The sequence below is a fragment of the Leptonotus elevatus genome, chromosome 15 (assembly GCF_054856555.1).
Source record: "Leptonotus elevatus isolate MCC_2025b chromosome 15, RoL_Lele_1.0, whole genome shotgun sequence".
Taxonomy (NCBI): domain Eukaryota; kingdom Metazoa; phylum Chordata; class Actinopteri; order Syngnathiformes; family Syngnathidae; genus Leptonotus; species Leptonotus elevatus.
This window is the reverse complement of record NC_141253.1, coordinates 2,781,864-2,808,709: the sequence shown is the minus strand read 5'-3', so window position 1 is coordinate 2,808,709 and position 26,846 is coordinate 2,781,864. Positions and strand designations below refer to the sequence as shown.

General features: G+C 41.3%; 1 protein-coding gene across 5 annotated transcripts in view; it reads left to right on the top strand.

The window, feature by feature from the left end:
- The window catches only part of fibcd1b (fibrinogen C domain containing 1b), a 151,363-nt gene extending 124,820 nt beyond the window's left edge, over positions 1-26,543 (top strand). For all 5 annotated transcript variants that reach the window (XM_086096261.1, XM_086096259.1, XM_086096260.1 and 2 more), the window contains 2 exons: positions 21,461-21,640; positions 23,213-26,543. In XM_086096261.1, coding sequence (XP_085952387.1) covers positions 21,461-21,640; positions 23,213-23,478 — 446 coding nt within the window. In that variant the 3' untranslated portion in view covers positions 23,479-26,543. The remainder of the gene's footprint in view (positions 1-21,460; positions 21,641-23,212) is intronic.
- Positions 26,544-26,846: the final 303 nt, after the last annotated feature.

The following is a 26,846-nucleotide window of genomic DNA, read 5'->3' as shown; positions in this document are numbered from 1 at the left end:
AAGCACTCTCTTGAACACTTTAGGCGCGCAATGTGCCCCCGGGGACGAAACCCTCACAGCGCGGAGCGGACATAATGTTTGGAATGGAGTGTGCCGGCCCGCAGAGATTTTGGGCAAATAGCCGCAAAGTAAAATAACAACCTGGAGAGGCAAGAACGCGACTCCTTTCAAAGCCCAGATGCTTAAATTAACCATCAGAAATAACAAACGGATTCAAGGTGACAAAAGGGATCGCGAGGTACGGGAATTTTTTAGATGGCATATTTACTTTGGCCCTTTGTCTCCCCTTGGATAAAATGTGTCTCATGCTGAGAAATAATTGGAGACACTCTTCTTCTTCTGTTGTTTGGGATCAGCCTGATATGCCACAGTCTCCTCTTTACTGCATTGGTGTCTTGTTGCCCACAGTCTCCCCTCAGATAAAATGTGTGTCTCATGCCTCAAAATGATTGAAGACCAGCTTTGTTGTCCTTTGTGGTTCGTGAATGATGTGATATGGCACAGTCTCCACTTTGCTTCATCGTCTTTTGTTGCCCTCAGTCTCCCCTGGGATAAAATGTCTTTCATGCAAAGAAATAATTTAAGGAGACCCTTGTACTCATCTATTTTTTGTGACCAGTATTATACTCCCCAGTCTCCAGTTTGCAGCCACTAGCCTTTGTCGTGTTGCCCTTAGTCTCCAATTGGATCAAATGTTGTCTTGTGTTGGGAAGTAAATACTGGACACTCGTGCTTATCAATGCTTTAAATTGATGTTAAAGCAATGCACTCCATAGTATCCTTAGTCTCCTCTTGGACAAAAATGCTGTCACTCTGAGTAATTATTAAAGGAGGCACTCATTTTCCTCTATTGTTTGTTAACTGAATGATCCTCCACAGTCTCCAATTGCAGTCTGCTTTCCTGCTGCCCTTATTCTCCTGTTGAGTAAAATTTGATTTCAAACATGATATGAATGCTAAGGATAGTAGTTTTCCTCCAGTTGTTTTCAGTATCATACCCCACAGTGTCCACTTTACTCTAACAGCCTTATCTTATTGCCCTCAGTCTCCTATTGGACTTACTGTATGTAGCCAAAGTTAAAGCAACACACAAAGTCAACGGAGTCTTCACTAAATATTCTTCTATTTCTCTTGCCGCCGTTTCGGGGGGGGGGGGGGGGGAATCCAACAGCTTGCTCTCAGGGACTTTCGACTTCTCTAGTTTCTTTTTTGCTGTCCAGCCGGTTGTTGTTTTTGTGGATGTGAGGCCGCTAAATGGAGGCAGCTTGCGATTTTAAAACACAAACAACGGGAGGCTGCCGTGGATCCGCGGCAAAACCGCGGCGGGATATGCAGCTTCCCCGCTATGTGTACACACACGACCAAGCAGCCGGCAGGCTACTCTCACTTGTAGCCTTTTGTGGCTCGCCCAGGGTGCGCTATTGTCTCGTCACCCCCGTCATCGATTGCCCTCGGGGCAAAAATGAAAAATGGATTCAGTCTTCAGAGGGAGAGAACGTCATTGCGGCTGCCGCCTCCAGACGAATAATACTCGCCAGCGTTGTTAGCCTGCCACGTCTGAAGACACGGTCTTCTGTTTTGCTCTACATATTGCTCTGCTCTAAAAAAAAAAAAAAGAAAGAAAAAAAAAGCCTTCTCTTTTTTCTTTTTCTTTTTTGCCCTGAGATGAATCCAGACATAATAGCTCCAAAATGGTGGCAACAAGGTGAAAGATGTCGCTGTTGTGCAACCGCACACACATAACAAGTGCTGTTGTTGAAACAACCAATAGGAACGTATTGTGAAATGACGTCATTGATATGTACTTTATTTATTTATTTATTTTTTTACGATTTGGCTTTGATTTAAAAGCATTTACACTTGAGGCTGACTTCACTTGTGTCGGCAGCTTATTCCATTTGCGTGCAGCATAACAGCTAAATGTTGATGCACCATGTTTGCTTTTAAAAATTGTCAGTCATGAAAACAAAGTAGTAATCTGCTCCTTATGAAAAACAAGAGATGCTTTTGAGGGTGAGATTGAAGTTGTTTTTGGTTAAAAATAAATAGAAAATAAAGCCTTTTCGTAGATTGCTTCATTGATTTTTTTTAGCCTACAAGGCCACCGTACTTCTAGTTTGAGTTATTGCCAACAAAGCTTTGAGGTCGTCTTTGGACAGGACCGACAACTCCCGCGCTTTTGTTTTTCCTTCATCATCATCTTACGTTTTGTCTGATCCGGCCAGTCAAGCTTGACTGGGGATGTAAACACTCGACAGGAATAAATGAGGACAAATGCCCGCTGTGAGCAAAAACAGCTGACGCGTAAATGGAAAGCGCTCGGAGGAACGAGAGAAACAGATTTTCTTTAAAACGCCGACATCAATACGGCAACCTTCAAGCGCATTCTGTCGCCGCTGATTCCCCCGATAGTTGGACGCTTCCCCCCCCGGGGTTTGGGTGGTCAAATTGATAGATAAACTCACCTGGCAGCGTGCGCACATCAAGAAAGGCGGTGGGTTTTTTTTTTTTGGACACTGTGGAGTGCGAGGGCGTACACTAAGAACCATTCAGACGGAATCCATAGACGTTCGCCGTCTGTCGTGCTGTGACCAGTAGCCCATCGAGCTGAACCCCTTTGTGAGCGTCACATCGAAAGGCCGTCAGTCAAGTCTTGAGGGTTGTGTGGGATGGGGGGGGGGGGGGGGGGGGGTCTTAACTGCAAGGCAGTTTTATTTTTAGAGCACATAGTTACAAAACATTTAAAGGAAAAATAAAAAATTTAAAGGAAAAATAAAAAATTTAAAGGAAAAATAAAAAAATTTAAAAGAAAAATAAAAAAATTAAAGGAAAAATAAAAAATTTAAAGGAAAAATAAAAAAATTTAAGGAAAAATAAAAAAATTTAAGGAAAAATAAAAAATTTAAAGGAAAAATAAAAAATTTAAAGGAAAAATAAAAAATTTAAAGGAAAAAGAAAAAATTTAAAGGAAAAAGAAAAACAATTAAGGAAAAATCATTCCTGACGTGTCCGGAGCGCGCAGCTGGGCGGAGCCGCAACGCACACGCATGCGGTGTAATCCCGGGGCTAAGGTTGCGGCGGTACTTCGTCCAGGTCTCTTTGGCGTATCGCAGCATCGAGAGCACCACAACCTTTTTAAACGGACATTTTTGTTTTTTGTCTGGATGTCTCCGTCTTGAAAGACAAGGGTTCGAAGGCGGGTCCGGCACAATCCAGTCGGTACTGGACTTCATCTTGGATGCTGTGATTGTGATTGTTCCTTGCTGGTCATCGACGATAACTGGTACCTTGCACCGTATCGATCGACGGACCAAGCATGCAAACAAACCTGGAATAATACGTTTTCCTTTCGAGGAAGTCGTTCTGGAAATAAGCACGAACGTCCGACATACTCCGCTCCACTGGGACATATTTGGAAATATGTGACGCGTTTAGTTGGATGACACGATCGTGCACAAGAGGAACAAAATAAAATCATACATTCGCGTCATTACATATAGAGCGCACTCGGGTGTTGCTGCAGCACAGCGACCATAAAAGGCGTAATAAGTTGCATTAACAGCCGTAATGCTGACAAATGTGCTTGATTGGCGGCGGGCAAACAAAACACATGTAAGCCCTTATGGATTGTCATCATCCCAAAAAGCACAAAATGCTAATGTGCCTACTCGAGTGTTTAATGAGCCAGCTGTAGCGAGCGTGAAGCGAGACCTCATCAAATCCATTTGATACACAACAGCTTTCGCCTGAGGACGTGAGACATGCGAGCGGATGCTATGGATCGGGTGCATCGCGATCCGGGCCCGGCGAAGCGTGCCGAGGAGCTGCCCTCGCCAGTTGGTGACATCTCTTTTATCTCTTCGGACTGAAATGGCATCAAAGTTGGCGCCCGAGTATCCCAGCTTTTTATTTTTGCTTAATAGGTAGAAATCATGGTTTTCATACCGAATGCACGGAAGTCAGCTGATCGGCAAGAAAAAGATCCAGGCCATTTTAACGGTATCCAGTAATTAGATACGCCCCTTTCGTAGTTGCAATCCACTGATATCAAGACAAGAAAGTTCCACCCCAAGTCCGACATCTTGAAGCTGTACACAAAGTGGAAAGAGCGAGCTGTTAGAAGGATGAGAAGGAGCCAGATGGACAGACATGGAAAGATCAGCCCCTGCGTGGCATGTACCACTGACAAATTGAAGAAGAAAACACACGCCACAAATATATATGTAAATGATAGCATATTTTAATCTTTCAGTGAAAATGTTCATCAGATCCGTGCAAGACATATATTTTTGATATTTCATTTGCTCATAAAGCTAACAGATTTCATGTCCCAACACTCGTGCCTGGGCTCGAGTAAAGTCTGCTTTCAACTAGCAGCGCCTCCTTTTCCAGTGTCAACCACTCTCGTATATTATACGGCCGACCTTCTCCCTTACACGGCCAATGGGAGCGAGTCCTTCACAGCGGCCGTAAAAGCAAAGGTGGCCGTGCATCTCGGGTCCTTTTTAATGGAACACTTTCTCCTGCTGCCCGCGACCCCTCGGACTCTGTGACGTCTTTATGTGGACGGCCGAATAGAGATGAGTCTCGTTTGAGTCTCTGGCTTGCATTTATTCATTTCCATTGGTTATTAGTGCTTATGTCCTGATTGAATATGTTTTATTATTTTTTCATCTACTGCAAGGCGTCATTAATCATTGTAATTCAAAGCAAAACTTGCAGTTACTTTGTTTTAATAAACCAAAAATCTTGAATAATGTGCGTTCTTAATTGGACTATATTGTCAACAACAACAAAGCACGTGCTTCCACTACAGGCAGCACAAAATAGCCCATCGCTGTTACTTTGTGTTAATAAGCCAATGGTTTAACAAAGAGCTTTATTCATAGGAAGCCGTCGTTAAAGAAACACAAAACTACCAATCGTTACCACTTTGTATTTATGAACCAAGTGCCGAAAACCTTGGATAATGAGTCTTCTCATTGGTATTGAGAAACGGAGAGCTGAAAACCTGGAATGAAGACAGACGGGCGTTACATTGTATGAGTTTTTCATAGGATGCCATTCTTGAAATCGAGTCATACTTTTGATATAGAGCAAACAAACAAAAAAATATCATTTTCTGCCACTTTGTGTCAATTAACCAAGGGCTGATAACCTTGAATACTGAGTGTGTAATGACAGTTTTTTATTTTTTTGGGGGGGTTTTGTGTCTCACAATTGTATCGTTTCAAATCGGAGTAGTAGCGCAAATAAGTATGAGTCATTGTAGCACACCATTGTGCATGTTCACCTTATCAAACAGTCAAACAGACCAAAAGGGGCCACGCACATCTTGAATCGATTCAGAATAGAAGCGAGAACGGCATAAAGGATATGTTGTTTACATTACACATGAACCTTCTCTTTTATATATATATATATATATATATATATATATATATATATATACAAAATGTTTGTCCTTGTGAACTTAGACATAACTACTGAACCTCATGTAAACAAATGGCATTATTTATGGTTTTCTAAAAAAATATAAATTAAAAAAGCTACAATACAATTTCCCTAATTTAAAGCGAACAATAAATCTGTGAATTTTTTTTTCTAAGGCATTTTAGTGAGCCTTGGGAAATTATCCAATTATACTCTTCCTGTCCTAGATGATTTAATACAGTACAATGTCCTTTTTCTTATTTAAAAAAAAAAAAAGCATTTCCATTTGGTCCCTCCCGTAAGGCAGCTTGGCGAGGATTGCGTTCACATTTGAAGTCATTGTAATAAAATGTGACATTTTCTCTATGCGAAGGCATATTTACTGAAATGCTTATGGGTTTTTTTTGTTTTGTTTTTTGGTGCGGTTTTTGTCACAATAGCTCAAATGGCGGGAAATAATTGAGGCCTTTTGTGGCAGGTAATTACCTGCATCCCTTCGCAACAATCATATATCGACACATTTGTTGACATCTCTCCAAACGCAGATGTATTCCGTCAGAACGCTCGTACGGTTATTTGGACACTCTGGACGGAATGTCAATGTTGAACAAACACAGCCAGAAGAACACATTGCCATATCAATGCAGGGTTTAGACGTTGGGGGTGTGGCATGAAATTTGCCAAGGAAAAGATGTTGCCCTTATTTGACGTGTTGGCCAAGAAACCAAGAAAATGGAGAACAGAATCACGAGAATATGTATCTGTACGTAAACTGATTCATTCATTTGAGTGGAGACTAAGGGCTGCTGCAGCAAAGGGGAATTTGTGGCTTTTAATGCGTCTTTTCTCTCGACTCTCCATTTCATGACAGTTTTTCACTGGCCAACGTTGCAGTGTTATACTTCACAGTCTCAATTTTGCTGCAGCAGCCCTTGATCTCCACTCAGATAAAACCACATACCGAGAAGTAAATATGAAGCTTGTGTGGGTACTTTCCTCCCCCTAATCACTTTTAAATGTGAGACACATTTCATCCAAGAAGAGACTAAGGGCAGACAAAGTGTCACAAAACAAAGGATAGAAAGAAATTGTTCCTTCATTTATTCAATCATCAAATTGTGCATCTGTCTCCACCTTTTTGTAGATCTCTATTTTATGCCCTTAGTCTCCTCTTAGATAAAAGAGGTCTCAAATTTAAAAATGACTACAGTTGATGCTCGTCCTCAGTTATGTGGAATGAAACACGGCAATATTTAACAATATTTACTTCTCGGTAGACTTATGTGGCAATTTGGTAAGGAAATCTTATCTAAAAGGAGAGACTAAGGGCTGCTGCAATAAAAAGGAGACTGTGGATTATAACACTGCAGAATACATAATGCTTCTTTTCTCTCTGGTCTCCATTTCATGAGAGATACAGTGTTTTCTCTACATTTTCCTCTACTTTTTGCTACAGCAGCCCTTAGTCTCCTTTCAGATAAAATCCACTTACCAACAGCCGCATAACGAAAGGTAAATATACTTTTCGTGTATCTCGTTCCGCCAGATTAACTCTATGCATTTGTTGTCTGTATTTGCTTTTCAATGTGAGATGCATTTTATCTGAAAGGAAACTAAGGGCAGACATAAAAGAGAAATTTGCAACAAATTAGTGATTGTGATGTGCATAACGCATCTTTTCTTTCTGATCTGTTTTTATGACTGTATGCAACATGTGTATGTACTTTTATGACTAAATCTGCAGCGTTATACTCCACAGTCTCCAATTTGCTGCAAATCTTGTATTTATGCCCTTTTTTGCTTCAGATGCATAATATCAGTTTTCTCTCTACTCTCTGCTTTGCTTTCTACTCTACTTTTTTGGTTTATACTCCATAGGTTCAATTTTGCTGCAGCAGCCCTTAATCTCCCTTCGGATAAAACGTAAATACAGGACACCCTGGTTGTCTTCTGTTGTGTTTTTTAGCACACCTTGTTTTGACTGACGCGTGCCGTTTTTTTCTCTCCATTAAAGTTGAGGAAAAAACAACCGTCACCAAGTGAACTAATTAGCGACAACAAGCTAAGCTAACCTAAGCTAACATTAGTCTGTATGTTTATTGTTGTTATTTCGAGCCTTCTAGCTACAATTCCATTTAAATATCCATCCCGCTGTGCTACTTAATATGCACAACACGGACTGAAAGTACTTTATAATCATGCGACAGATACCTTTTGCCGACATTGACTTACCTGCGGGTGACCCCCAGAGTCGACAAAACTCTCCCGCGCTCACTCTCTGCCCACGCAGTCGGCCCGTGCGCCTCGTTTGCCTTTTGGCTTTCTCGCTCGAAGCCTCCCTGCCGCTCGTGCATAATTACAATCCACCCGTGCTGCAGTTTAATTCCGCACTTCAAGCCCAGAGTGGCGCTTTCAAGTGTTTCACGGAGAGTGTTTGCCACCGACTGCATAGACCGTTTGACGGAAAAAGGGATTTATGAAGCTCGTGATATGTTGTCGGCCGGGTTCATACTTGATAAGGCATACAGTTTATTTGAATGTGTCTGTGTTAGGTTTTGAAAAATAATGGAATTGCGATTTTTCTTTCCTTCTTTTTTTTTGGGGTGGGGGGGGCGTCTGAGGACTGACACCCCCGACAACAAAAAAAACTGCACCTTTCATAGTGGCCTTTTATTGTTGGCAGTCTAAGGCACACCTGTGCACTAATCATGGTGTCTAATCAGCATCTAGATATGGCACACCTGTGAGGTGGGATGGATTATCTCGGCAAAGGAGAAGTGCTCACTATCAAAGATTTGGACTGGTTTGTGAACAATATTTGAGAGGAAATGGTGATATTGTGCATGTGGAAGAAGTTTTAGATCTTTTAGTTCATCTCATTAAAAAAAAAAAAAAGGAGCAAAAACAAAAGTGTTGCGTTTATATTTTTGTTGAGTATATTAAATTGAATTTAATATACAAAAATTGCTTTGGGTCTTAGACGTTTTTCAAGCAGTTTCAAGCTTTTTTTTTTAAACATTTATTTACAAAAAATTTGTACCTGGATTTTTTTAGGCTGCGTAAAAAGTCCAAAATAATAATTTCATACTATATTGAGTGTGAGCGGGCAGTTGAATGGATATGATATGATATGATAGCACGATAGCACGATAGCGTACCCTGCATGACCAAGAACAGACGACTACGATCCCCTTTTGCAATCCATTATTCAGAGAGCGCCTAAGTGTTTTCAGTTAAGCCTCCTCCAATCCGGCATTCCAATCCCATCAATTATTCACCAACGTCATTCCTGCTCAGTGATGAGGGTGGGTTCGTCGATTGGGCAGGGGTGTGTGTGTGGGTGGGAAGGGGGGGGGGGGGCTTGATTGGGGGGGGGGGGGCGTCATATCCTGCCTGCTAACCAAGGCCCTGCCAATGGTGCTGGCAACACAATGCCTCAGCCGAGCCTGGGGCGTCCCGCACTTCCTTCGGGAGTGGCTCGGTCGGCGCAATCATGCCGATTGGTCAGCCGGCTTGGCAGACGCTCCGTCTGCTCCAGATTGCAACGCCGGACGGCAGATAGCCGCAATTTGCCGCAATTGGCCCGTCATTTCTCTATGTATGAGGAGAGTGGAGCAAAGCCCTCGCGCTCAACTCCGCCCCACCTCTCCACAAAGCCGGAGTGCTTCATTTGATACTTCTCATCGCGCAGCTGTTTTGCCCGCACTGCAGCTGGAGTCAGACTTGTTTTGGGCGAAGGATGTCGAAGTGGAATGTACAGATCGAGGAGTAATACGTGCGGAACGGATTGGAGATGGGGCAATTAAAGATTGGATGATTAGGATGCTAATGAAAAGCACAGTTGGTCCTGCCTGGCCTGGATTCAGAAACAGTCATTAAAACATAACAATGTTTGTTTTTCTAGTTTTGCATTCTGTACCGCGTGACATTTTCCTTCATATCCAAAATCCGGTGCACTTTCAGCGGCTTTATTGAACGAACGGTGAGAAAATAGAACACATAATAAGCACATTCACGCAGACTGGCTAACGGTTAGCTTAACATCAGCTCACAGCCGCCAATGCCACACGCTGGTTTGTTGACTCCCATGTCACTCACCAGGCCACGCCTTGTAAAGCCCCACACACTCAAAATCAAAGTGGACAACATAAATACCTGTTTTTATCTGAATACTTGATTTATCAATGGGATAATGGCTCAAATATTAAATGATAGCGGCAGCCCCATTATTCGGCTTTTAACTGTCAAACATTTGTATTTAGTTTTTATTATTTTGTTTTGTTCTATAGTTGGAAATTTTTTTACTAATTTATATTTTAAGATAGACATATTTGTTCTTGCAGTATTCATTCATATACTGTACATAAAATACTCTTTACGTACACAATGTTTTTTATATTTCTAGTTCATTTTAGCTATTAATTTTTAAAACATTTATCCATTTTCACATTTATCTTTTGGGATTAATTCTTTACATCCCAAAACTTTGTCGTGCCTTTTCCTCTGATGACTTTCTTCAGGCTTTTTGATTGGCTGAAATAACCTTGGGTGCGAGTTTCCATTTGAATTATTTTTTATCTAAATATTAAATTAAAACAATACTTACCTTCTGATTGTCTAAAACTCTTTGGGATTAGGGGAGTTATAGCACCATCTGTTGCTTTGGCGCACACATGACATTTTCACTGTAAACATCCGAGTTATTTAAGACCCTCGTGTTCCTTTAAGAAGAGATGATCAACACGTACGATCAATTAAAAAAAATCTCTCTCGGCAGCTGAGATAAGCATACGCTTGCCGCTCTATTGTTCCTTCCCTGCAAGCGAGATTCAGCACCGGAGATTGCGGCGAATGGTTTTCCTCTCGTGGCGATAAAATATTCATCCGACGCTAGGAATGGTCGGCGTTTTAAAAGCTGTCAAAAGTCATGTTCATGTCTTAAACATGACTGCATGCTCATCAGGTCATACTTTAACATGAGCCGTTTGCATTTTTCATCAATACTCGTCGTTTCTGTGAAAGCTTGTTTGTGCCACAGCTACTGTATATAAATATGAAGGATTCAAATGTGCAATTTTAAAATAAATTAGTGAGAGATCATGTTTATTTATTTAGTTGAAGCGATTTGATGAAATAAATTAATCTGTTGGATTTGGCTATCAAGGAAGTGTGGGGGGGGGGGGGGGGGTTGATGTGATCTGATTGGCCGAATCGCAAAGACGAGCAAACAAATATGTTGGTCCATACATTTTTTTAAATGCCATTAAATAAGTCATTATTTTTCTAATTTCTTATGCCAAAGATCTTTGAATGAATACAAATTATCTTCGGTATTTGGTCATTAAATTAATAAAAATGCCATTAAATAATAAATGAAAAAATATCAAATTTTCCAACAGGCCCCGATGTACATGCAAAGTTTGAGTTTTTGTTCATGTTTAGACCTTAAAAAATGTCATTATTATGAATATTAATAATAATAACAATAATTCCTACGAAAACAATAAGGACCTTGAAAGCGGTCTTTGCTCGGACCCTAAAAATGCTCATTTAAAAAGGTTGAAATGCTGTTAAAGGAATCAATGATATTTGAACGCTTTCAGTACAAATATTTAGACAGTACATTGACATTTTTATTGATTCGACAACAGTCGGTTAAAAATGATTTTGACAATTACGCTATTGGCTAATGAATGAAAATTCTTGAACCATTTAACATTTTAATTGAATTCATCAATTAACGCTCTTACCTTTATTTAATTTCCCAGAAGCACAAATCATATCGCTTGTGGCGCTGGGGGTTCATTATTCATCACTATACAACATTACTACAACTTTGAGGGAGGCTTTGTAAATGCTAGCATTTTAATGATGCCCCGTGCTTAATTAGTACATGTAGCAATGTCACATCAGGCAAACTCTGCTGGAGGCTCTTAAAGTCGCAGGCTCCCTTTGGACACTCGCTCGCTTGTGCAGGATTCTCATTACTCTTAAAAAAAAAAAAAAAAAAAGAATTATTAATTAAAAAACCCGTACATCAACCAGACAGCTTCAAGGTTTTCGTTTGCATCCTGTTGTCCAGCGTCCTCGTGGCTTGTCGTCTCATTTGCATTCCGTTGGGCTCGCTCTCTCGCTTTTTTAGGAGTTATTTCATACGCGGCTCTCTCGAAAAGCAAGGTCAAACCCTCGGGGGAACAAAATGGATGCATGATCTTGGATCTGACATTCGTGTCATGTTCATGGTCCCGTTCCAGTGGAACGTCCATTCGTCTGCTTGCTTTCAAACGTACTGTATGTCACATGCGCTGGACGTTCACAGATCTGAAAGTCTAGAATGCAAATGAAGAACATTCAGAAATTCGGCTTTGAAGGGAAAAAGAACTTGAAAGACGGGACAAATGAAAAATGTCACCACATACCACCAAACAAATCCATGACATGACTCCTAAGCTATCAAGGCTAGCTACATGCTCCTGTGGGAAATCTATCTATCTATTGTTAGAGTAGACAATATTTGTATTCTACTCTTTGCGTGTTCAATTAACTGAATGGTGAGATTCTGGTGAAGAAGTCCCTTTGCAAAGGTATCATTATAACAGAAGCTTCTGGTCACACAAATGAAGACACTCAAACCGTGTTCTGTTCAGATTGTGTGCTCCTCCTTCTTCTGCACATCATCATTTATTGAAAAGTGGGTGAATACGAAAAGTCTCCTCCCATCAGCAAGTTCAGCAAGTTCCCATAGGTATAAATCAGATTAGAGAAAAACAATAATACATCAGCCTGTCCTTGGATTCTTCAACCGACTGAGACCGGTACTAGACTACACTCCCTTGTAGATAATAGTGGAAGAGAAACCCGTTGCCCTTTTCTTCTCAGGCCTGAGACAGATAAGAATACAATAGACAATCCTATTCATTGAGCTACACTGAGTTAACTAAATCCAAAACGGCTAAAATATCAATTGAAACTGAAAAACAATGTTAATAACTCAACACTATCTATCTATCTAAGAAAAACTGTCAAGCTAACAAGGCTAATTAAGTGCTTCTGGTAAGAACTTTTGTAAAGGCATATAGTATTTCTTTCAAATTTCTGTAATGGTAAATAGCTATCTAACCAACAAAATATAGCATCCTAAGCTAATGAGTCTACCTACAAGTTATCAAAACATAGCCGGCTAAGCTATCGAGGATAGCTAGGCGCCATTCTTTTCCATGTTTGTATCGTGCATTTTGGTTTTGAATCATTGTAACTGTAAATACAGACCTAGCCAAACACACAGAGGAATAGCTAACACGCTAACGGAGTAAGTCATGTAGCCTACTAACATAAAATAGCCTTCTAAGCCAATGGGCTAACGATGTGTTCCTGGCTGGTTACAACTTTGTATCAACTTGTTGCTGTTGAATTATTGTCAAAATAAAAAGACAGCGAGCCAACAAACACATTTAGTGTAGCGTAGCCTCCCAAGTTAATGATGATGACAACGTGATCCTGGTTGGTGCAGGCACAAACCCCTCTTGGCGGAGGTATCGAAATAAAAAAAAAAGCACACCCCATCCATCATCCTGGTGAATGGCGTCGTCACGGCAGACATTTTTTACTGCCTCCTCAGTGTTAAATTACCAGCATGTGAATTTATCTCGCCGCCATGTTTAATGCACAAAGTCATGTGCGAATGCGGCGACACAAAAGAAAATGATCGTGTGGGTGGGTGTTGACGCGGTGATAAAGTGGAAGTATAAATCTACTGGTATGCTGCTAAATCATCAGCAGCAACTGCCAATTAGCATGACACCCACCCCTCGCTAAAGAAAATATACCCGGCGGGGAATCGGCAGAGGCAGCGGAATAAAACAGTACAAGCAGAGGTGGCAAGGAAAGTTGTTTTGATGATGGTATTTCCATCTGGATCTGTGTGCCCCTAATGAATACTCAAGCAAAGTACAGATATATGAAAATTCTCCTCAAGTACTCTTGCTTCGGACCACCCGGTACAAGCCGGCACACTTGTTTCACTGGCTTGTACTTTGGAGTTGGCTTTGAGCTCGCACCGTCGGCATCAACAAGCAACCGAGCGCGCCGGCGTTCATTCATTCGGAATGAGCGCTGGGAGGTAACGCCGGGCCGAGTGACAGCTGGCGGGAGCGCAGGAGCAGAAGGAGGCAGGAGTTTGGGAGAGAGTCGAGTGGAGTTCAGCGTGAACTGAGGCTGGTCCTGGTATGGTCCAACACCGGTTTGGCTTTATTTAGTAGTCATGTTGAATCTCTGAACTCGATGGGAAAGTTGCGTGAGAAGTCAAAAGCTTCAGTTGAGGATTCTTCACCACTCTCCAGCAAGCACTCTCTTGACCTCAGCCTTGGTCTGTAAGATCTGGTCTATGTTCCTGATCTGGTCACTCAAAGATTTCTTCTTGCTATACGGCAAGGACTCTCGGCCTCAGTCTTAGTCCATGGTCCTTGTTTGGTCTATGAGTGTCTTGACAGTTAAGAGTCACAGTGAGTTTAATTTGATCTCAGCCTTGGTCTGTAGGATCTGGTCTATGTTCCTGATCTGGTCATGTTGAGTTCAGCATGAACCGAGTGGCGTATTTGGCACCATCAAGTCCTTGGAAGTTTGGTTTGTCACTCAAAAATGTCTGAAGCTTTAAAGCAAGCACTGTCAGACTTGGTCCATGATACTTTTTGGGTCTATCGCCATCTTGACAGGAAAGAGTCATAGTGAGTTACATTTTAAAATGAGCTGGCGTAGCTGCGTAAGAGGAAGCCGTAGTCCAGGTGCATTTCTGTTCTCGACCAGAGAGATTTGTATTGAGTTCAGTTTTGAAATGGACCCACATACTGTAGTTCCGCAAGAGGGAAGTCATTGAAGGTTTGGTTTCTCGTGCTCTGCAGCAACTCCGAGTCGCTTGTCTGTGGTTTTTGCTTAGTACAATTCCAGTTTTCACAAAAGAGAGTTGTCAAGTTCAGTTTGGAATTGAGCAAGTACTGCGAGTGAGAGGAAATCATCTGACAATTGGCTCCTTGCGTAAGGCTGTCCCACATTCTCAGCCTCAGTCTTAACCACTATCCTGGTCCACGGTCTCGAGCCAGTCTTGCCTTGTTTACGAGTGCAGAGTGTTTGGTTTGAGAGGGCTTAATCATCACCTACCCCATTTTCAATCACAATAACGGCTCTTCTACTCTATTAATGTAACTCTTTGACTCTGGTACAAACAAATGTTGCAAACAGATACCTTAGAGAATAATAATTTGACCATTTGAAATGCTTTAGGGTCAATCGTACTAACATCGTCATCCCGGAACACAAAGCAACAGGTGATTATCTGCCTCTATTATCTTGCTTGCTGCATTTGAAAAATCAAAACAACGCCCTCCCTTTAAAAGCACCCCTTCTGACACCAGTGACCCATGCTAGCCACAGTCTGTCATCAAGCTCAGGTGGAGGCACCGCCCACTACGATGACTGAATGCATTCGTGGTAAGTCCCTTAAATCAGCAGCTGTGCTAATAACGTACTGCCGAAATGCAAGTGTTTCAAAACCGATGCAATGTCGCTCCTGAGAGGGGTAATGAGGGCGCTGTGGGCGAAGTGAACAAACATTCCCGGGATAATTATTCCCAAGTTAGACTCCGCCTGGGGGATGCAGTGCGTCTCCCGCCGCCGCCGCCGCCACCGCCTCGCGAGCCGGAGGAAAACTCCACGTTTGGCAGTCGGTCGGCATTCAGTCGTCTCAGTCAAACTCCCGTGATGGGATCAGGATGTTTTTTTGTGCTCATCCCATTTGTCAATCGGGTTTGATATGCCGGTGAGCCGGCCGAGTAAGAAACAGGCCTATTTTCTTCCCTGTGCAGATGGATTGGGAGTGTCTGAAACCTCCCTCCCGCCATCAAGCATCCCTTGGCAGCTTTAAAAGGGGAATTGTCTCGATAAGCAAAAGGCAGTCGGGCGAGCGGGGGGTCCTCAGTCGGTCTTTTAAGAAGAAGAAGCTTTAGAAGAAAAAGCGTGATGTGACAGAATCAGACAATTATTTTCTTTCTTTCTTTGTCCCGTCAAATGTCACCGCCGCCGTCGGGAACGGGGGCCGGGGCGGCAGCAGTGGCGGTGGGAGGTCTTAGGGCGTCACAGTTCAGCGCACACCTGTCTCTGTTCCTTTATTCTAACCTTTTAATGTCAGGTTTGCTCGCGACGACAATGCCAAAGCTTTTGCGGAACCCTTCAAAAGCGGATGACGTCCGGCGTAAAAAAAAAAAAAGACGAAGCCCGCCCCGCCCCGCCCCTGGGCCGGCCAGCGTCACCCGACGTCGGCGCACTGACGAAGGGAACGCAAACTGCCTTTGAAAAGGAGTCAAATGGTCCTGTAGTCCTTCAAACGTTGTCCGTCAGCAGCACCTCCACAAATGCGACCCGATCGCCCGCGATCATAATTTGGATGTCCGAGGTTGACTGTCGCCGCCGACCATCACCAAAATCCCGGCCCACCCCAATGACTGTCCTCGCAATTTGAAGAAATCATCTTCCTTCTTTGTATTTCTTCCCGAGCCAAAAATCTCAGCAGAGCTTGACAGGAAGATGAAGTAAAAGGACGGGAGTGAAAAGGTTTGGGGGTGTGAGTGTGACGGGGGGGGGGGGGGGGGGGTCTCGAAAAAAACACAAAGATGGGTTGAGTTATGGTGATGCAAAGATGGGAGCTGCTTCTCTCCTGTCGAGTCGTCTCAGGAGCTGCCCTCCAGGCAACAGAGGGAGAAAAGCATGATGAATAATTAACTGGGAGAAATGTCACAAGCGGCATACAAAAGTATAATCATTACTCTGGTGGATTTAAGGATCATCTGTCTCTAACATACATATATATATATATATATATATATATATATATATATATATATATATATATATATATATATATATTAAATATTATATATTAAAAAGTCATATTCTCTTAACCCCGTATCACACTGGAGGCGAATATTTGCAAAGGTAATAAATGTTTATTTTTCGTTAGGGTTCGTTCAAGTTTGCAAACGTTCACCAACAGTTTTAATAGTTCTCGTCACAAGGAAATCTTGAAAAATTTTCGACCACACTTTGTATGCCGCAATCGTTTGAATTAAGTGCTCTATGAATAAAGTCGAGTTTTGTGGAAATGACTTTCTTCAGCTCTAATTGGCTGAAACTGCCAAACAGTTCTGACTTTTCCCAGAAAGGGCTTTATTTGGTCGGGGTTTCTCATTAACTTCCCGTTTCGACCTCAATTTCTACGACAACGCGCTGACGTTTGAGTCATTTTCGCGTCTGATTTCCCGAAGACGAACGTCCACGCTTCAACGTGTAAACTTTTCACTTTGCGCTATTTGACTACAAAAAGGAACAAATGACAAATGTGTGTCTTAGTATTCCAAACCAGCTGAATTTGTCCCGCTTCCTGAGAGAAAGCTCAGCTGTGGAAAATGAGTTATGGATCACGGTGACCCAGTTTAATGAGGTAATTGCAGATATACATCATCTTTTATGGACGGAACAATGCTTTGTTCCCACGTGGATGGCTTCTAAATTTAATACCAGCCTGTTTTTTTTTTCCATGGGTGGAAGAGGAGGGGACAGGCTTTGTCTTCTCATCATGTTTAATGTATTTTTTTTTTTTCATGTGAAGGTTAAGGCAGCACAATTTCATCATGTTGTATCCGTTTGTTTGACTCGAGGCCGACTGAATGAGATTGGCCTTGCATGACATTTTTTTATTATTATTATTGTTACATCAATTTCACCGATTGACACGAAATTGGGTGGATACGACTAAAAGTATTGAAAGTTGATTACAAGTTACCTTGGGTTCTTTACAGAAAAGTACAAAAAGTACTACTGGTACTTTTTCTGTGCATTTTCATGGGAAACGTAGGATTTTTTTTTTAAGATGTATTCTGAGATTTATTTTAAGGGGGGGGGGGGGGGGACAAAACATTTATATTTTGGAGAAAAAGGTTGTATTTTTGGATGTTTTTGTTTTTAATCTTAGCAAATTTTAGTTGTTGGTTTTTTAAAACAAAAAGTGACATATAAAAAAAAGTTGATAAAATAATAAAATTAATGCAGCTGGGAAAAAAAACTTACAAACCGTAAAATTTATAACATGCATCTTTAATGTTGTGTATTTTCACCAAAAAAAGGGGAAAAATGAAATTGTATATTTTGAAGAAAATAATGTATTTCTTTCAAACACACACTTTTGGAAGATTTTTTTATTTTGTATTCCATGAAAACAATTAGGACCTATATGGCATTAAAAAAAAACAGATTGTAATGTTTTCCTTAGATTTTTTTCAATCGTTTAACGTTGAAGTTGGGTTATTTGATTCCCCCTCAAAAATATTCTTGTGCAGAAAAAAGTACAACATTTTTAAAGAATGTACTGTATCTTCATAGAGTAAAATTGCATATTTTTGAGGATTTTTTTAATACAAAAAAATATTCTCAAGATAAAGTTGCTTTTCTGGGAAAAATAGTTGGAGTAGTACTGTTTAAAAACATGTATTTGTTTTTATTTATTTATTGATTTGAGGATTTTTATTTTGTTAGCATTTTGTTCAGAGGACAAAATAATTTTTTATTATCCTGTGCGGTGTGGTTTTTGCAGCTCTGTATTGTTTTGAGTCAACATATTTGCTTTTTGTATTCTTTCATTATAATCGGGGGTGAATTGCGATCGCCGCCTCCCTGTGATCATTCCCGCTCAACGCAAACTCAAATCGCGCGTGGCAAGTTGAACTCTCGAGGACGCACCATGATAAAAAAAAATTTTTTACAAATAAAAGCCACATTGACAGAAATAGTTTGCATGTTGTTCCCCTTTGAAAAAGAGCGCCTCGTCGCTCCGTCACCTGCGGGAGCTCCCCCCTGTGGAGTCATTTGACAAACTTCAAAAGACTTTGGGCCGTTTTCTGTTTCGAAATGGGAAAAAAAACAAAACTGAAAACTGAAAATAATAATCTAGATGCACACACACGCACCCGCGCAACTATTTATAAGACTGCGACAGTGTATTTACATAACTTTAATTCCGTCTCTAATTAAAGCCCCGGAGATTCCCGGCTCCGCTCTAATTTGGAATAATTAAAGAGCAACACAAGCGAAGTAGCGGCAGACGCGTCTCAGCGTCGGAATGTAAATGCTCAGGTGTAGCTGGCTGTTAATTAAATGCTATTGTTCCAAAACGAACGCTCGCCGCCACATGGAGCGTTTGCAGGTATTTTGCTCGCTGAATTAACGCAGCGGAAGCTGATTGCCCCGCCGGGGGAAGACTCCCGGGATGGGCTGTTTAGCAAGGCCTCACAGGAAGTCACAAACAGAAAAGAAGTCAAAGCCACGCGGCCTGGGGGATGACCTTCATGCTAATTAGCGCTGGATGCAAAATCATACGAGGAGAAATTTCCAGACGCCAAATCTCTATGGTTGATTTGCCCGCCGGATTGGCTCGCGGACCGGTCGCCGTCTCGCACAAGCCAACTTTCTATGAAAAAGAAAGAGACTTTCGGACATGTTCCCGGGGCAGTTCGATGTGATGACTGCGTTCACACGCACACACACACACACACACACACACACACACACACACACACACACACACACACACACACACACACACACACACACACACACACGCACGCACACAAAAAAAACAGCACAAACAAGAGCTAGATTGAAACCACCACCGACACTTTGTAACGTGTGATTGATTTGGGTCGAGTACAGCCATGGACGGGCGCTACTGGATAGCAAAGCAGGAAGCAAAAATTGAAAATTTAAGAACATTTTATTATTTTTTCAAGGCATTAAGTCCCCTTTTTTTTATGAGTTGGGAAAAAAAATTCAAAAGATGATATTTTTTTTTAGCAAAAAAGGAAAATATTACAAAATAAAGATGGATTTTTTGGGGGAAGGGGGACTTTCTTTTTTTTTTCTTCTTTTTTTTGTTGAAAAAAAGGATCTGTGGTTCATTTGAATAGGCCCCAGCTAATGGATATATAAGTAACAGTACTTTTTAGAAAATGTATTTTTGGAGGAATGCTATGAAAAAATTTTTTTAATGATTTTTTACGACAAAAAAGGCAATTTTTTTGTGTGGAATTATTTCAGCTGGTAAAATTTTTATCTCACAATAATACATACAATAATACATTTATTTGAGAATAACATATTGTTAAAATATTTTTTCTTTTTTTTAATTAAATTTTATTTTATTAAAGAACAAGTCTACATTTCTTCTTAGTTTTGAAGAAAGCATTAGTAATTTAGCCCCCCAAACGTTGTTATTTTTTTGGGGGGGTTGTTAAGAATTATTATTATTTTTTCTTATAGTATTTCGATTGTGGGAACAAAATCTAAAAATATTTTTTTCTCTGAAAATGTTTTGGTGAACAAAATACTAGCCTAATCTTATGGTTTGAGTTGTTCTAAAAAAATATGTATTTATTTTTAGGTTGATTTGGTTGAATTTCACGTTGTAAATGTTTTTGTGGTGCTGGAACAGATTAACGGCATTTGCATTCATTTCAATTAGGAAAGCTGATTTGTGATGGGATTGTTTTGAAGCAAAGCATTCTGGTATTAACAAAAGTGTCAGCAATGCTAAACGTCATCGCAGCTCACACGTTTGACGTTTGTCAAATATATATATATATATATATATATATATAATACTAAAAAAAACACAAGAAAAGTGGTCTTGCTTCGTTCGGCACCTTGTGTCAGATTCACACCTCAAACTCTCGAAACCTCCTGACAAGAGAACCGATTTGTTTTCTCTGGGCCTCGGCGTTCGTCTCCCACCGTCGGCTGTCGCGTTTTAGGGGCCTGCCACTCGTCTTTGATCAAACCGGGGGAGGCGAACCTGCCCGCGAAGTGACGCTGCCGCTCAGCAGGCGCTCAAGAAAGAAAGCCTTAAAGCTTTTACCGCTTTTCTCCGTCTCGACATACTCCCATTTCACGACCAAGCAACAATTAAAAATGGTTTGACATGTGAAAGTTGAGTTGAAGCCGATGGTCGTTATTTTATTTTATTTAAAAAAAATTTGCACCCTCCTCCCCCCGTGAGACTTGTCAGAGAAAATGCAAGCTTACTTAACTTGGCAGCTGCCTCAAATGTAAAAGCAACAGCAGCGGTTTTTGTGTCAAAACAAACAAAATGTCTCAGATATCAACGAAAACTGTTTCGAGAGCAAAAGTTGCATTTTGAAAAAAAAAAAGTTGCTTTAGAATAAATAAATTTTAATAAAGAAGGATTAAAAAAAATATATATATATATATATATATATATATATATATATATATATATATATAATTTTTTTTTTTCTTTTTTTTTGCTGCTGTTGCTTTTACATTTGAGGCAGCTGCCAAGTCAACTTTTATTTGCGAGGAAAATGTATTCAGTTTTATGCAAATAATTTTCCTTTAAAAAGTTTTATTTTTTTATTGTAGTTTTTTTGGGGGGGGGGTTAGACTTTTTGGGGGGAATTTATTTTGTTTTTGTTTTAGTGAAACTTTTTTTTCCCCCTGAAGATTACCATCAAATAAGAATTGCATTGCCATACAGGATTTGATTTCCTCCAGACAGGACAAATGACATAGACTGGACTTAGCATCTGTTAGCATGCAATGAAAATAACAAGGGCCCCGAAATTGAACCCTGCAGAACACCATACAACAGTGGGGCAGAGTAGGACTCACAGCAACCAAGGCTAAAACAAAAAGTCCTGCCTTCCGAGAAGGATATAAACCACTCTAGAGCGCTACCACTAATGCCCACCTGGTTCTGTAAACGAGCCACCAAAAATACTGTGGTGCACCCTGAACGCTGCAGTCAGGTCCAACAGAACAAGATGCAAACGGTGACTCGTAAAAAACTCGTAACGGTGCAGCATCTTAAAACCAGACGGAAAATTTCCATGACGTTATGTTCACCCCCCCCCAAAAAAAAAAAGCTTATCTCTACCCGAAACTAACCTGATATGACTTTTTCCGGCTACAGGGTTGAAGCAGATCCACGCTCTGTCCATCCAGGGCAATTACGAGCTACGCATCGACCTGGAGGACTTTGAGAACGGCACGGCGTACGCCCAGTACGGCACCTTCGGCGTGGGCCTCTTCTCGGTGGACCCGGATGACGACGGCTACCCGCTGACGGTGGGAGACTACTCGGGCAACGCAGGTAACTTTCTGGCGGGGCGCTTTTTCGGGTTCCGGTGCAGCCGGGAAAGACGTCAAGATGTCCATTTGTGAAATCAGCCACGGCGCGCGTTACGTCAGGTGAAGCGCGTGCACAGGCAGGAGGCAGCTCGCTCGTCATCCTGACGAAATGACAGGAGATTAATTGAGCCGCAGCATAAACAAAAGCCCGAGGTGGGGAGACGGTCGGGTGGGGAGGGGCCAAAAGCAATTTGCCGAACCTTTCGGGAGCATCGCTCTGCCCAGAGAGAATGGGGACAGATGTGAGCGATGGAACCTATGGGGGCCCATGATGGAACGAGAGCAACAGAAAACTTGCTTGAGATCAGCACACACACACGCACACACACACATGAACAAATGAAATGTTAAAAAAAAATAATTAAGGAATAGACTTCTTTAAAGAACAAAAACAGATTCCAATTCAATGCTTCTTTTTTTAATTATTTCTCATTCCAAGCACTATTAGGAAGGAAGGAAGGAAGGAAGGAAGGAAGGAAGGAAGGAAGGAAGGAAGGAAAGGAAGGAAGGAAGGAAGGAAGGAAGGAATAGAGTAGGGGAGGGAATGAGGAATGGATGGAAACAATAGGTGTAGGAAAGGAAGGAACAAAGGAGTGACAGAGGGAAGCAATGAAGGAGGGAATGAACGAAGGAGGGAAGGATGGAAGGAGAGATGAAGGGAGGGAAAAAAGGAGGGAAGGAACAAATGAATAAATGAAGGAATGAGGGATAAGAGGGAAAGAAGGTAACGAAGGTAAGGAAGAAATATGGGATGAAGAGAATGAAGGAAGAAAGAAAGGAAGGAACAAAGGGGATGAAGGAAAGAAAATTGGAAGGAAAGGAAGGAACAAAGGAAGGAAAGGAGTGGCAGAGAGAAGGAAGGAAGGAATAAAGTAGGGAAGGTACAAAGGAGGGAAGGAAGAAGGGAAGGAGAGATGAAGGGAGGAAAAAAAGGAGGGAAGGAAGGACGGACGGAACGAATAAATGAAGGAATGAGGGATTGAGGGAAGGAAGGTAACGAGGAGGTATGGTGGGAAAGAAGGAAGAAATATGGGATGAAGAGAATGAAGGAAGAAAGAAAGGAAGGAACAAAGGGGATGAAGGAAAGAAAATTGGAAGGAAAGGAAGGAACAAAGGAAGGAAAGGAGTGGCAGAGAGAAGGAAGGAAGGAATAAAGTAGGGAAGGTACAAAGGAGGGAAGGAGGGATGGAAGGAAGAAAAAAGGAGGGAAGGAAGGTGGGGTAAGAATGGAAGTAAGGAAGGTGGGAAGGAAGGAAAATTGGAAGGAAGTAGAGAAGGAATACAGAAGGGAAGGTACAAAGGAATGAAGTAAAAAAGGGAAGGAAAGGAGGGAATTAAGTAAGCTTGCTCTCCTCCCTGCCCGAACGAATTTGTTTCTGAGCGAAGATGTACGACTTTTACTCGAGAGCCAAAAATCCGTCCCAAACTTCAGCAATTCCTCCAAGACAGCTCATGACGGTGATTTGTGTTTATCGCCCCCCCCCCACCCCTCCACGTTGTTGTTCCTTCCTGCCCCCCGTGGCCCCCGCTGCAGGCGACTCCCTCCTGAAGCACAACGGCATGAAGTTCACCACCAAGGACCGCGACAACGACCACTCGGAGAACAACTGCGCCTCGTTCTACCACGGAGCCTGGTGGTACCGCAACTGCCACACGTCCAACCTCAACGGGCAGTACTTGCGCGGCCAGCACACGTCCTACGCCGACGGCATCGAGTGGTCGGCCTGGACCGGCTGGCAGTACTCGCTCAAGTTCTCCGAGATGAAGATCCGGCCCACTCGCGACCTGGACAGCAAATGAGGCCCCCGGGACCTCCCTCGGCTTGCGCCCGTTCCGTTTTTGCCACTTTCTGCTGTCTCCGCCCCTTTTTAGTTGCTTCTTTCGTCGGGAAAAGAAACCTGTGTTGTTTTTTTTTTTTTTGGGTGGAACCTGCGAGGACCAAACAGGAAGTAAAGGAAGAGACAATGGAGAACGCCATTTCTCTGACCCGGGCCATGCAGATGGTAACCCGCCACTTTGTATGCGTGTGTGCACGTGAACATGAGCGTGCACGGGGGAGCGCACCCCAACGCATAAACAAAAAAAAAAAACGTTCTTAAATTCAGTGGTCCGGTGTCTGGACGCTCCTTCTGTTCTACCCTTCAGTCCACCTGCCCGCCTTTTTTCTAGATTTTGTTCTTTGCATTTATGCAAATGGAACAAAAGCACCATATATATATATATATATATATTTACATATATATATATATATATATATTCTCTCTCTGTATATACATATATATATACATACAAAGAAAAATAAGGTTGCAGAGACAAAGAGTGCAATTTCAATTTGTATGTCAACTTATTTTCATTAGTGAAATCTTTCTCATTTCTATGAAGGAGCGTGTCAGGGCCATGTTGGAGGGGGAATTTGTGATATTTTGACACACACACACACACACACACACACACACACACTCTCTCTTTGTTTGTTTTTTGCATATAGTCTCATAAAAAATAATTTAAAAAACAGCTCTAATCTTGCACTATTACTTTTTTTGCAGTGTCACTTATTTTTCTTGGAAAATGTATTCTTCAATTACATACAATTATATTTAAATTTTTGATCTAAATAAAACATAAATTTTCTATTAACAGAGCGTTTAGTCAAAAAAAAAAAGAATGTACTATATTTTCCAAAAGAGCGCTTTAATAATGTATTGACTCGTAATATTTCATCGTGAAAAATATTTTTCTCATAATTTTACCCCAACTGATGAATTGGCTGGCTGATTTGCCCTTTTCTGGTATTTGTTTCCTTACATGAGCACAATTCTGCATAAGATAAAGATGACATTCAAACAAACTTTTTGGAAAATTGTCCAAAAATGAACTGACTTTTGCAAAAAAAAATTATGTTGTGAAATTAAAGTATTATAAAACTGTAATTTTATTGCTTATATATATTTTTTTATGAATTGGCCGATTAATCGGTTATCTGAATTTTATTCTGTTGATGATCAGAATCAGTATCGGTCCGAAAAAATCCATCAGGCCCTACTCATAATCTTCAGATTCAACCCCCCCCCCCCCACACAAACACACAATTTTTTAAGCACAAAGTATGAATTAATTCTCCTCAATTAAATCTTCATTCTCATCATTTAACGCCATATTTTCCCCTCCAGTGCGGCCCGTTCCCTCCTTCGTCCCTTTCTTTGGATGTACTGAAAGCTTTAAAAAAAAAAAAAAAAAAATGTATATTTGACTGTACAGCGTGTATTGACTTTTAGAGCATGTCCGGTTTTTCTTACGATGCTTAAAAAAAAAGAAAGGAAAAAAAGCTGAACTTAAGCACATGCAAAAAAAAAGAAAGAAAAAAAAACTTTGAAAAATGCACAAGGCGGGACATTCCAACCATCGACTTGTCGGAAAGACTAGAGCTGGACTCCTCCTGGTGGCGAGCTGGAGTATTGCACAGAGCGTGACGCCCGGCGGAACCTCGGCTGCCGTACGCCCCCCTAAAGCACATGTCCCAAATGAACTCTCAAACACACACACACACACACACACACACACACACACACACTCAAACACACACACATCCCGCTGATGTTTTTGAACGTCGCCGTGCGTGAGGATGCAACAAACAAGCCGTAAAAAGCCGCTGGAGAGGCAGCGGCCGGACCGAGTGCGATCACGCGTGCAAATGCACATGCACGCGTGTGCACGTGTGGGCAATGTGCGCACGTGTACAAAACAAAAGGACGAGCAAGAGCGAAAGAGAGAGAGGCCAGTTCCACACGTACAAGAGGGTATTTATATATATATTTTTTTTCTTGAACGCAAGGGCCTAAAATGCACAATTTGCGTTTCAACCAATCAGAAACAAGTAGAAAATCGCTTCTGGAAAAGGCGCAAAGATGAGCGAAACTAGTAACTAATGTAATGTACATTTCTGATCATAATCGCCGTGTTAAATCAATTTGACAATTGTAGTGATTGTATGAATTTAAAATTGATTATTCATTTTATTAGTGCTTGTCATGCGTTCGGTTTTCGGCTTAATTATTTATTTATTTTGGTTATGTCCAGGAAAATTAACTATTGCCTTATTTGCTTGATACAGTAGTAGTAGTAGTAGTAGTGGTAGTGGTAGTAACTAGAGCTGCGAGCAGATCTAAAAAAAAAAAAAATTTAGGCAGTTATTTATTTATTTAGACAGTTTTTTAAATTATTGTTTTCAATCATGTTTTTTTTGTTTGTTTTCTTAATAAGCATCAACAGTACTTTTATTTATTTTTATTTTTAATCCAAAATACAAAGAAATTGTTTTCTTCTTTTTCAGTTAAATATCGAATGAAAAAAGTGCTAAATTTGGATCTAAATGTTTTTTTCATTGGACAGCAAGAATATGTATTTTTATTATTATTATTATCATCTTTGTTGAACATTATGACTTTTTTAATCCAAATTGCCAGAAATTTCTTCTGTCATTTTGACTGAATAAACCCCAAAGCATCCCAACATTAAAAATAAACTTTTTTAAAAAAGAAATGAAAAATACCCGCATGTGCGTGTGGACGTGTCCTCAGCGCGAGTCCATGTCAGATGATGCTTGTGTATGAAACCCCCCACCCAACACCCCCGGGACCCTTTGCTGCTCTTTGTGTTGACCGACGGACGGATTTTCGCATTGTTCTAGACGGAGCTTTTACTTATCGTGATCGTGAACCCAATGGAGTGGACGCCGCCTACTGGTACTGTGTTGAACTGCTTGCTTGCGCCCCCCCCCCCAACCACACCGCCACGTTGTGCTTATTGTATACGTTGCTGCTTTGTTCAATAAATGTTGGAGCCGAGCGTCACCTGAAATCCGCCCACCCTCGTTGCCCACCCACCTCGTTGCTTTTTTTTGTGTGAAGGAGACGTAAAAAGAATAAAACCAGAATGCATCTGCTGTCTGTCTTCCCCTGAGGCCCATTTAATTGCTACGTCCTCACTCAGAAAGCTCCCAAAACTTCCACAAGCTTCGATAACATATCCCCACACCTTTCAAAACCTTGACCAAAAGGCCCTAAAAGTTCCCCAAAGTTCCTGAAACATCCCCAAACCATCCAAAAATATCTATAAAACTTCCCAAAAGTTTCCCAAACCTTCCCCAAATGTGCCAATGGCTTCACAAA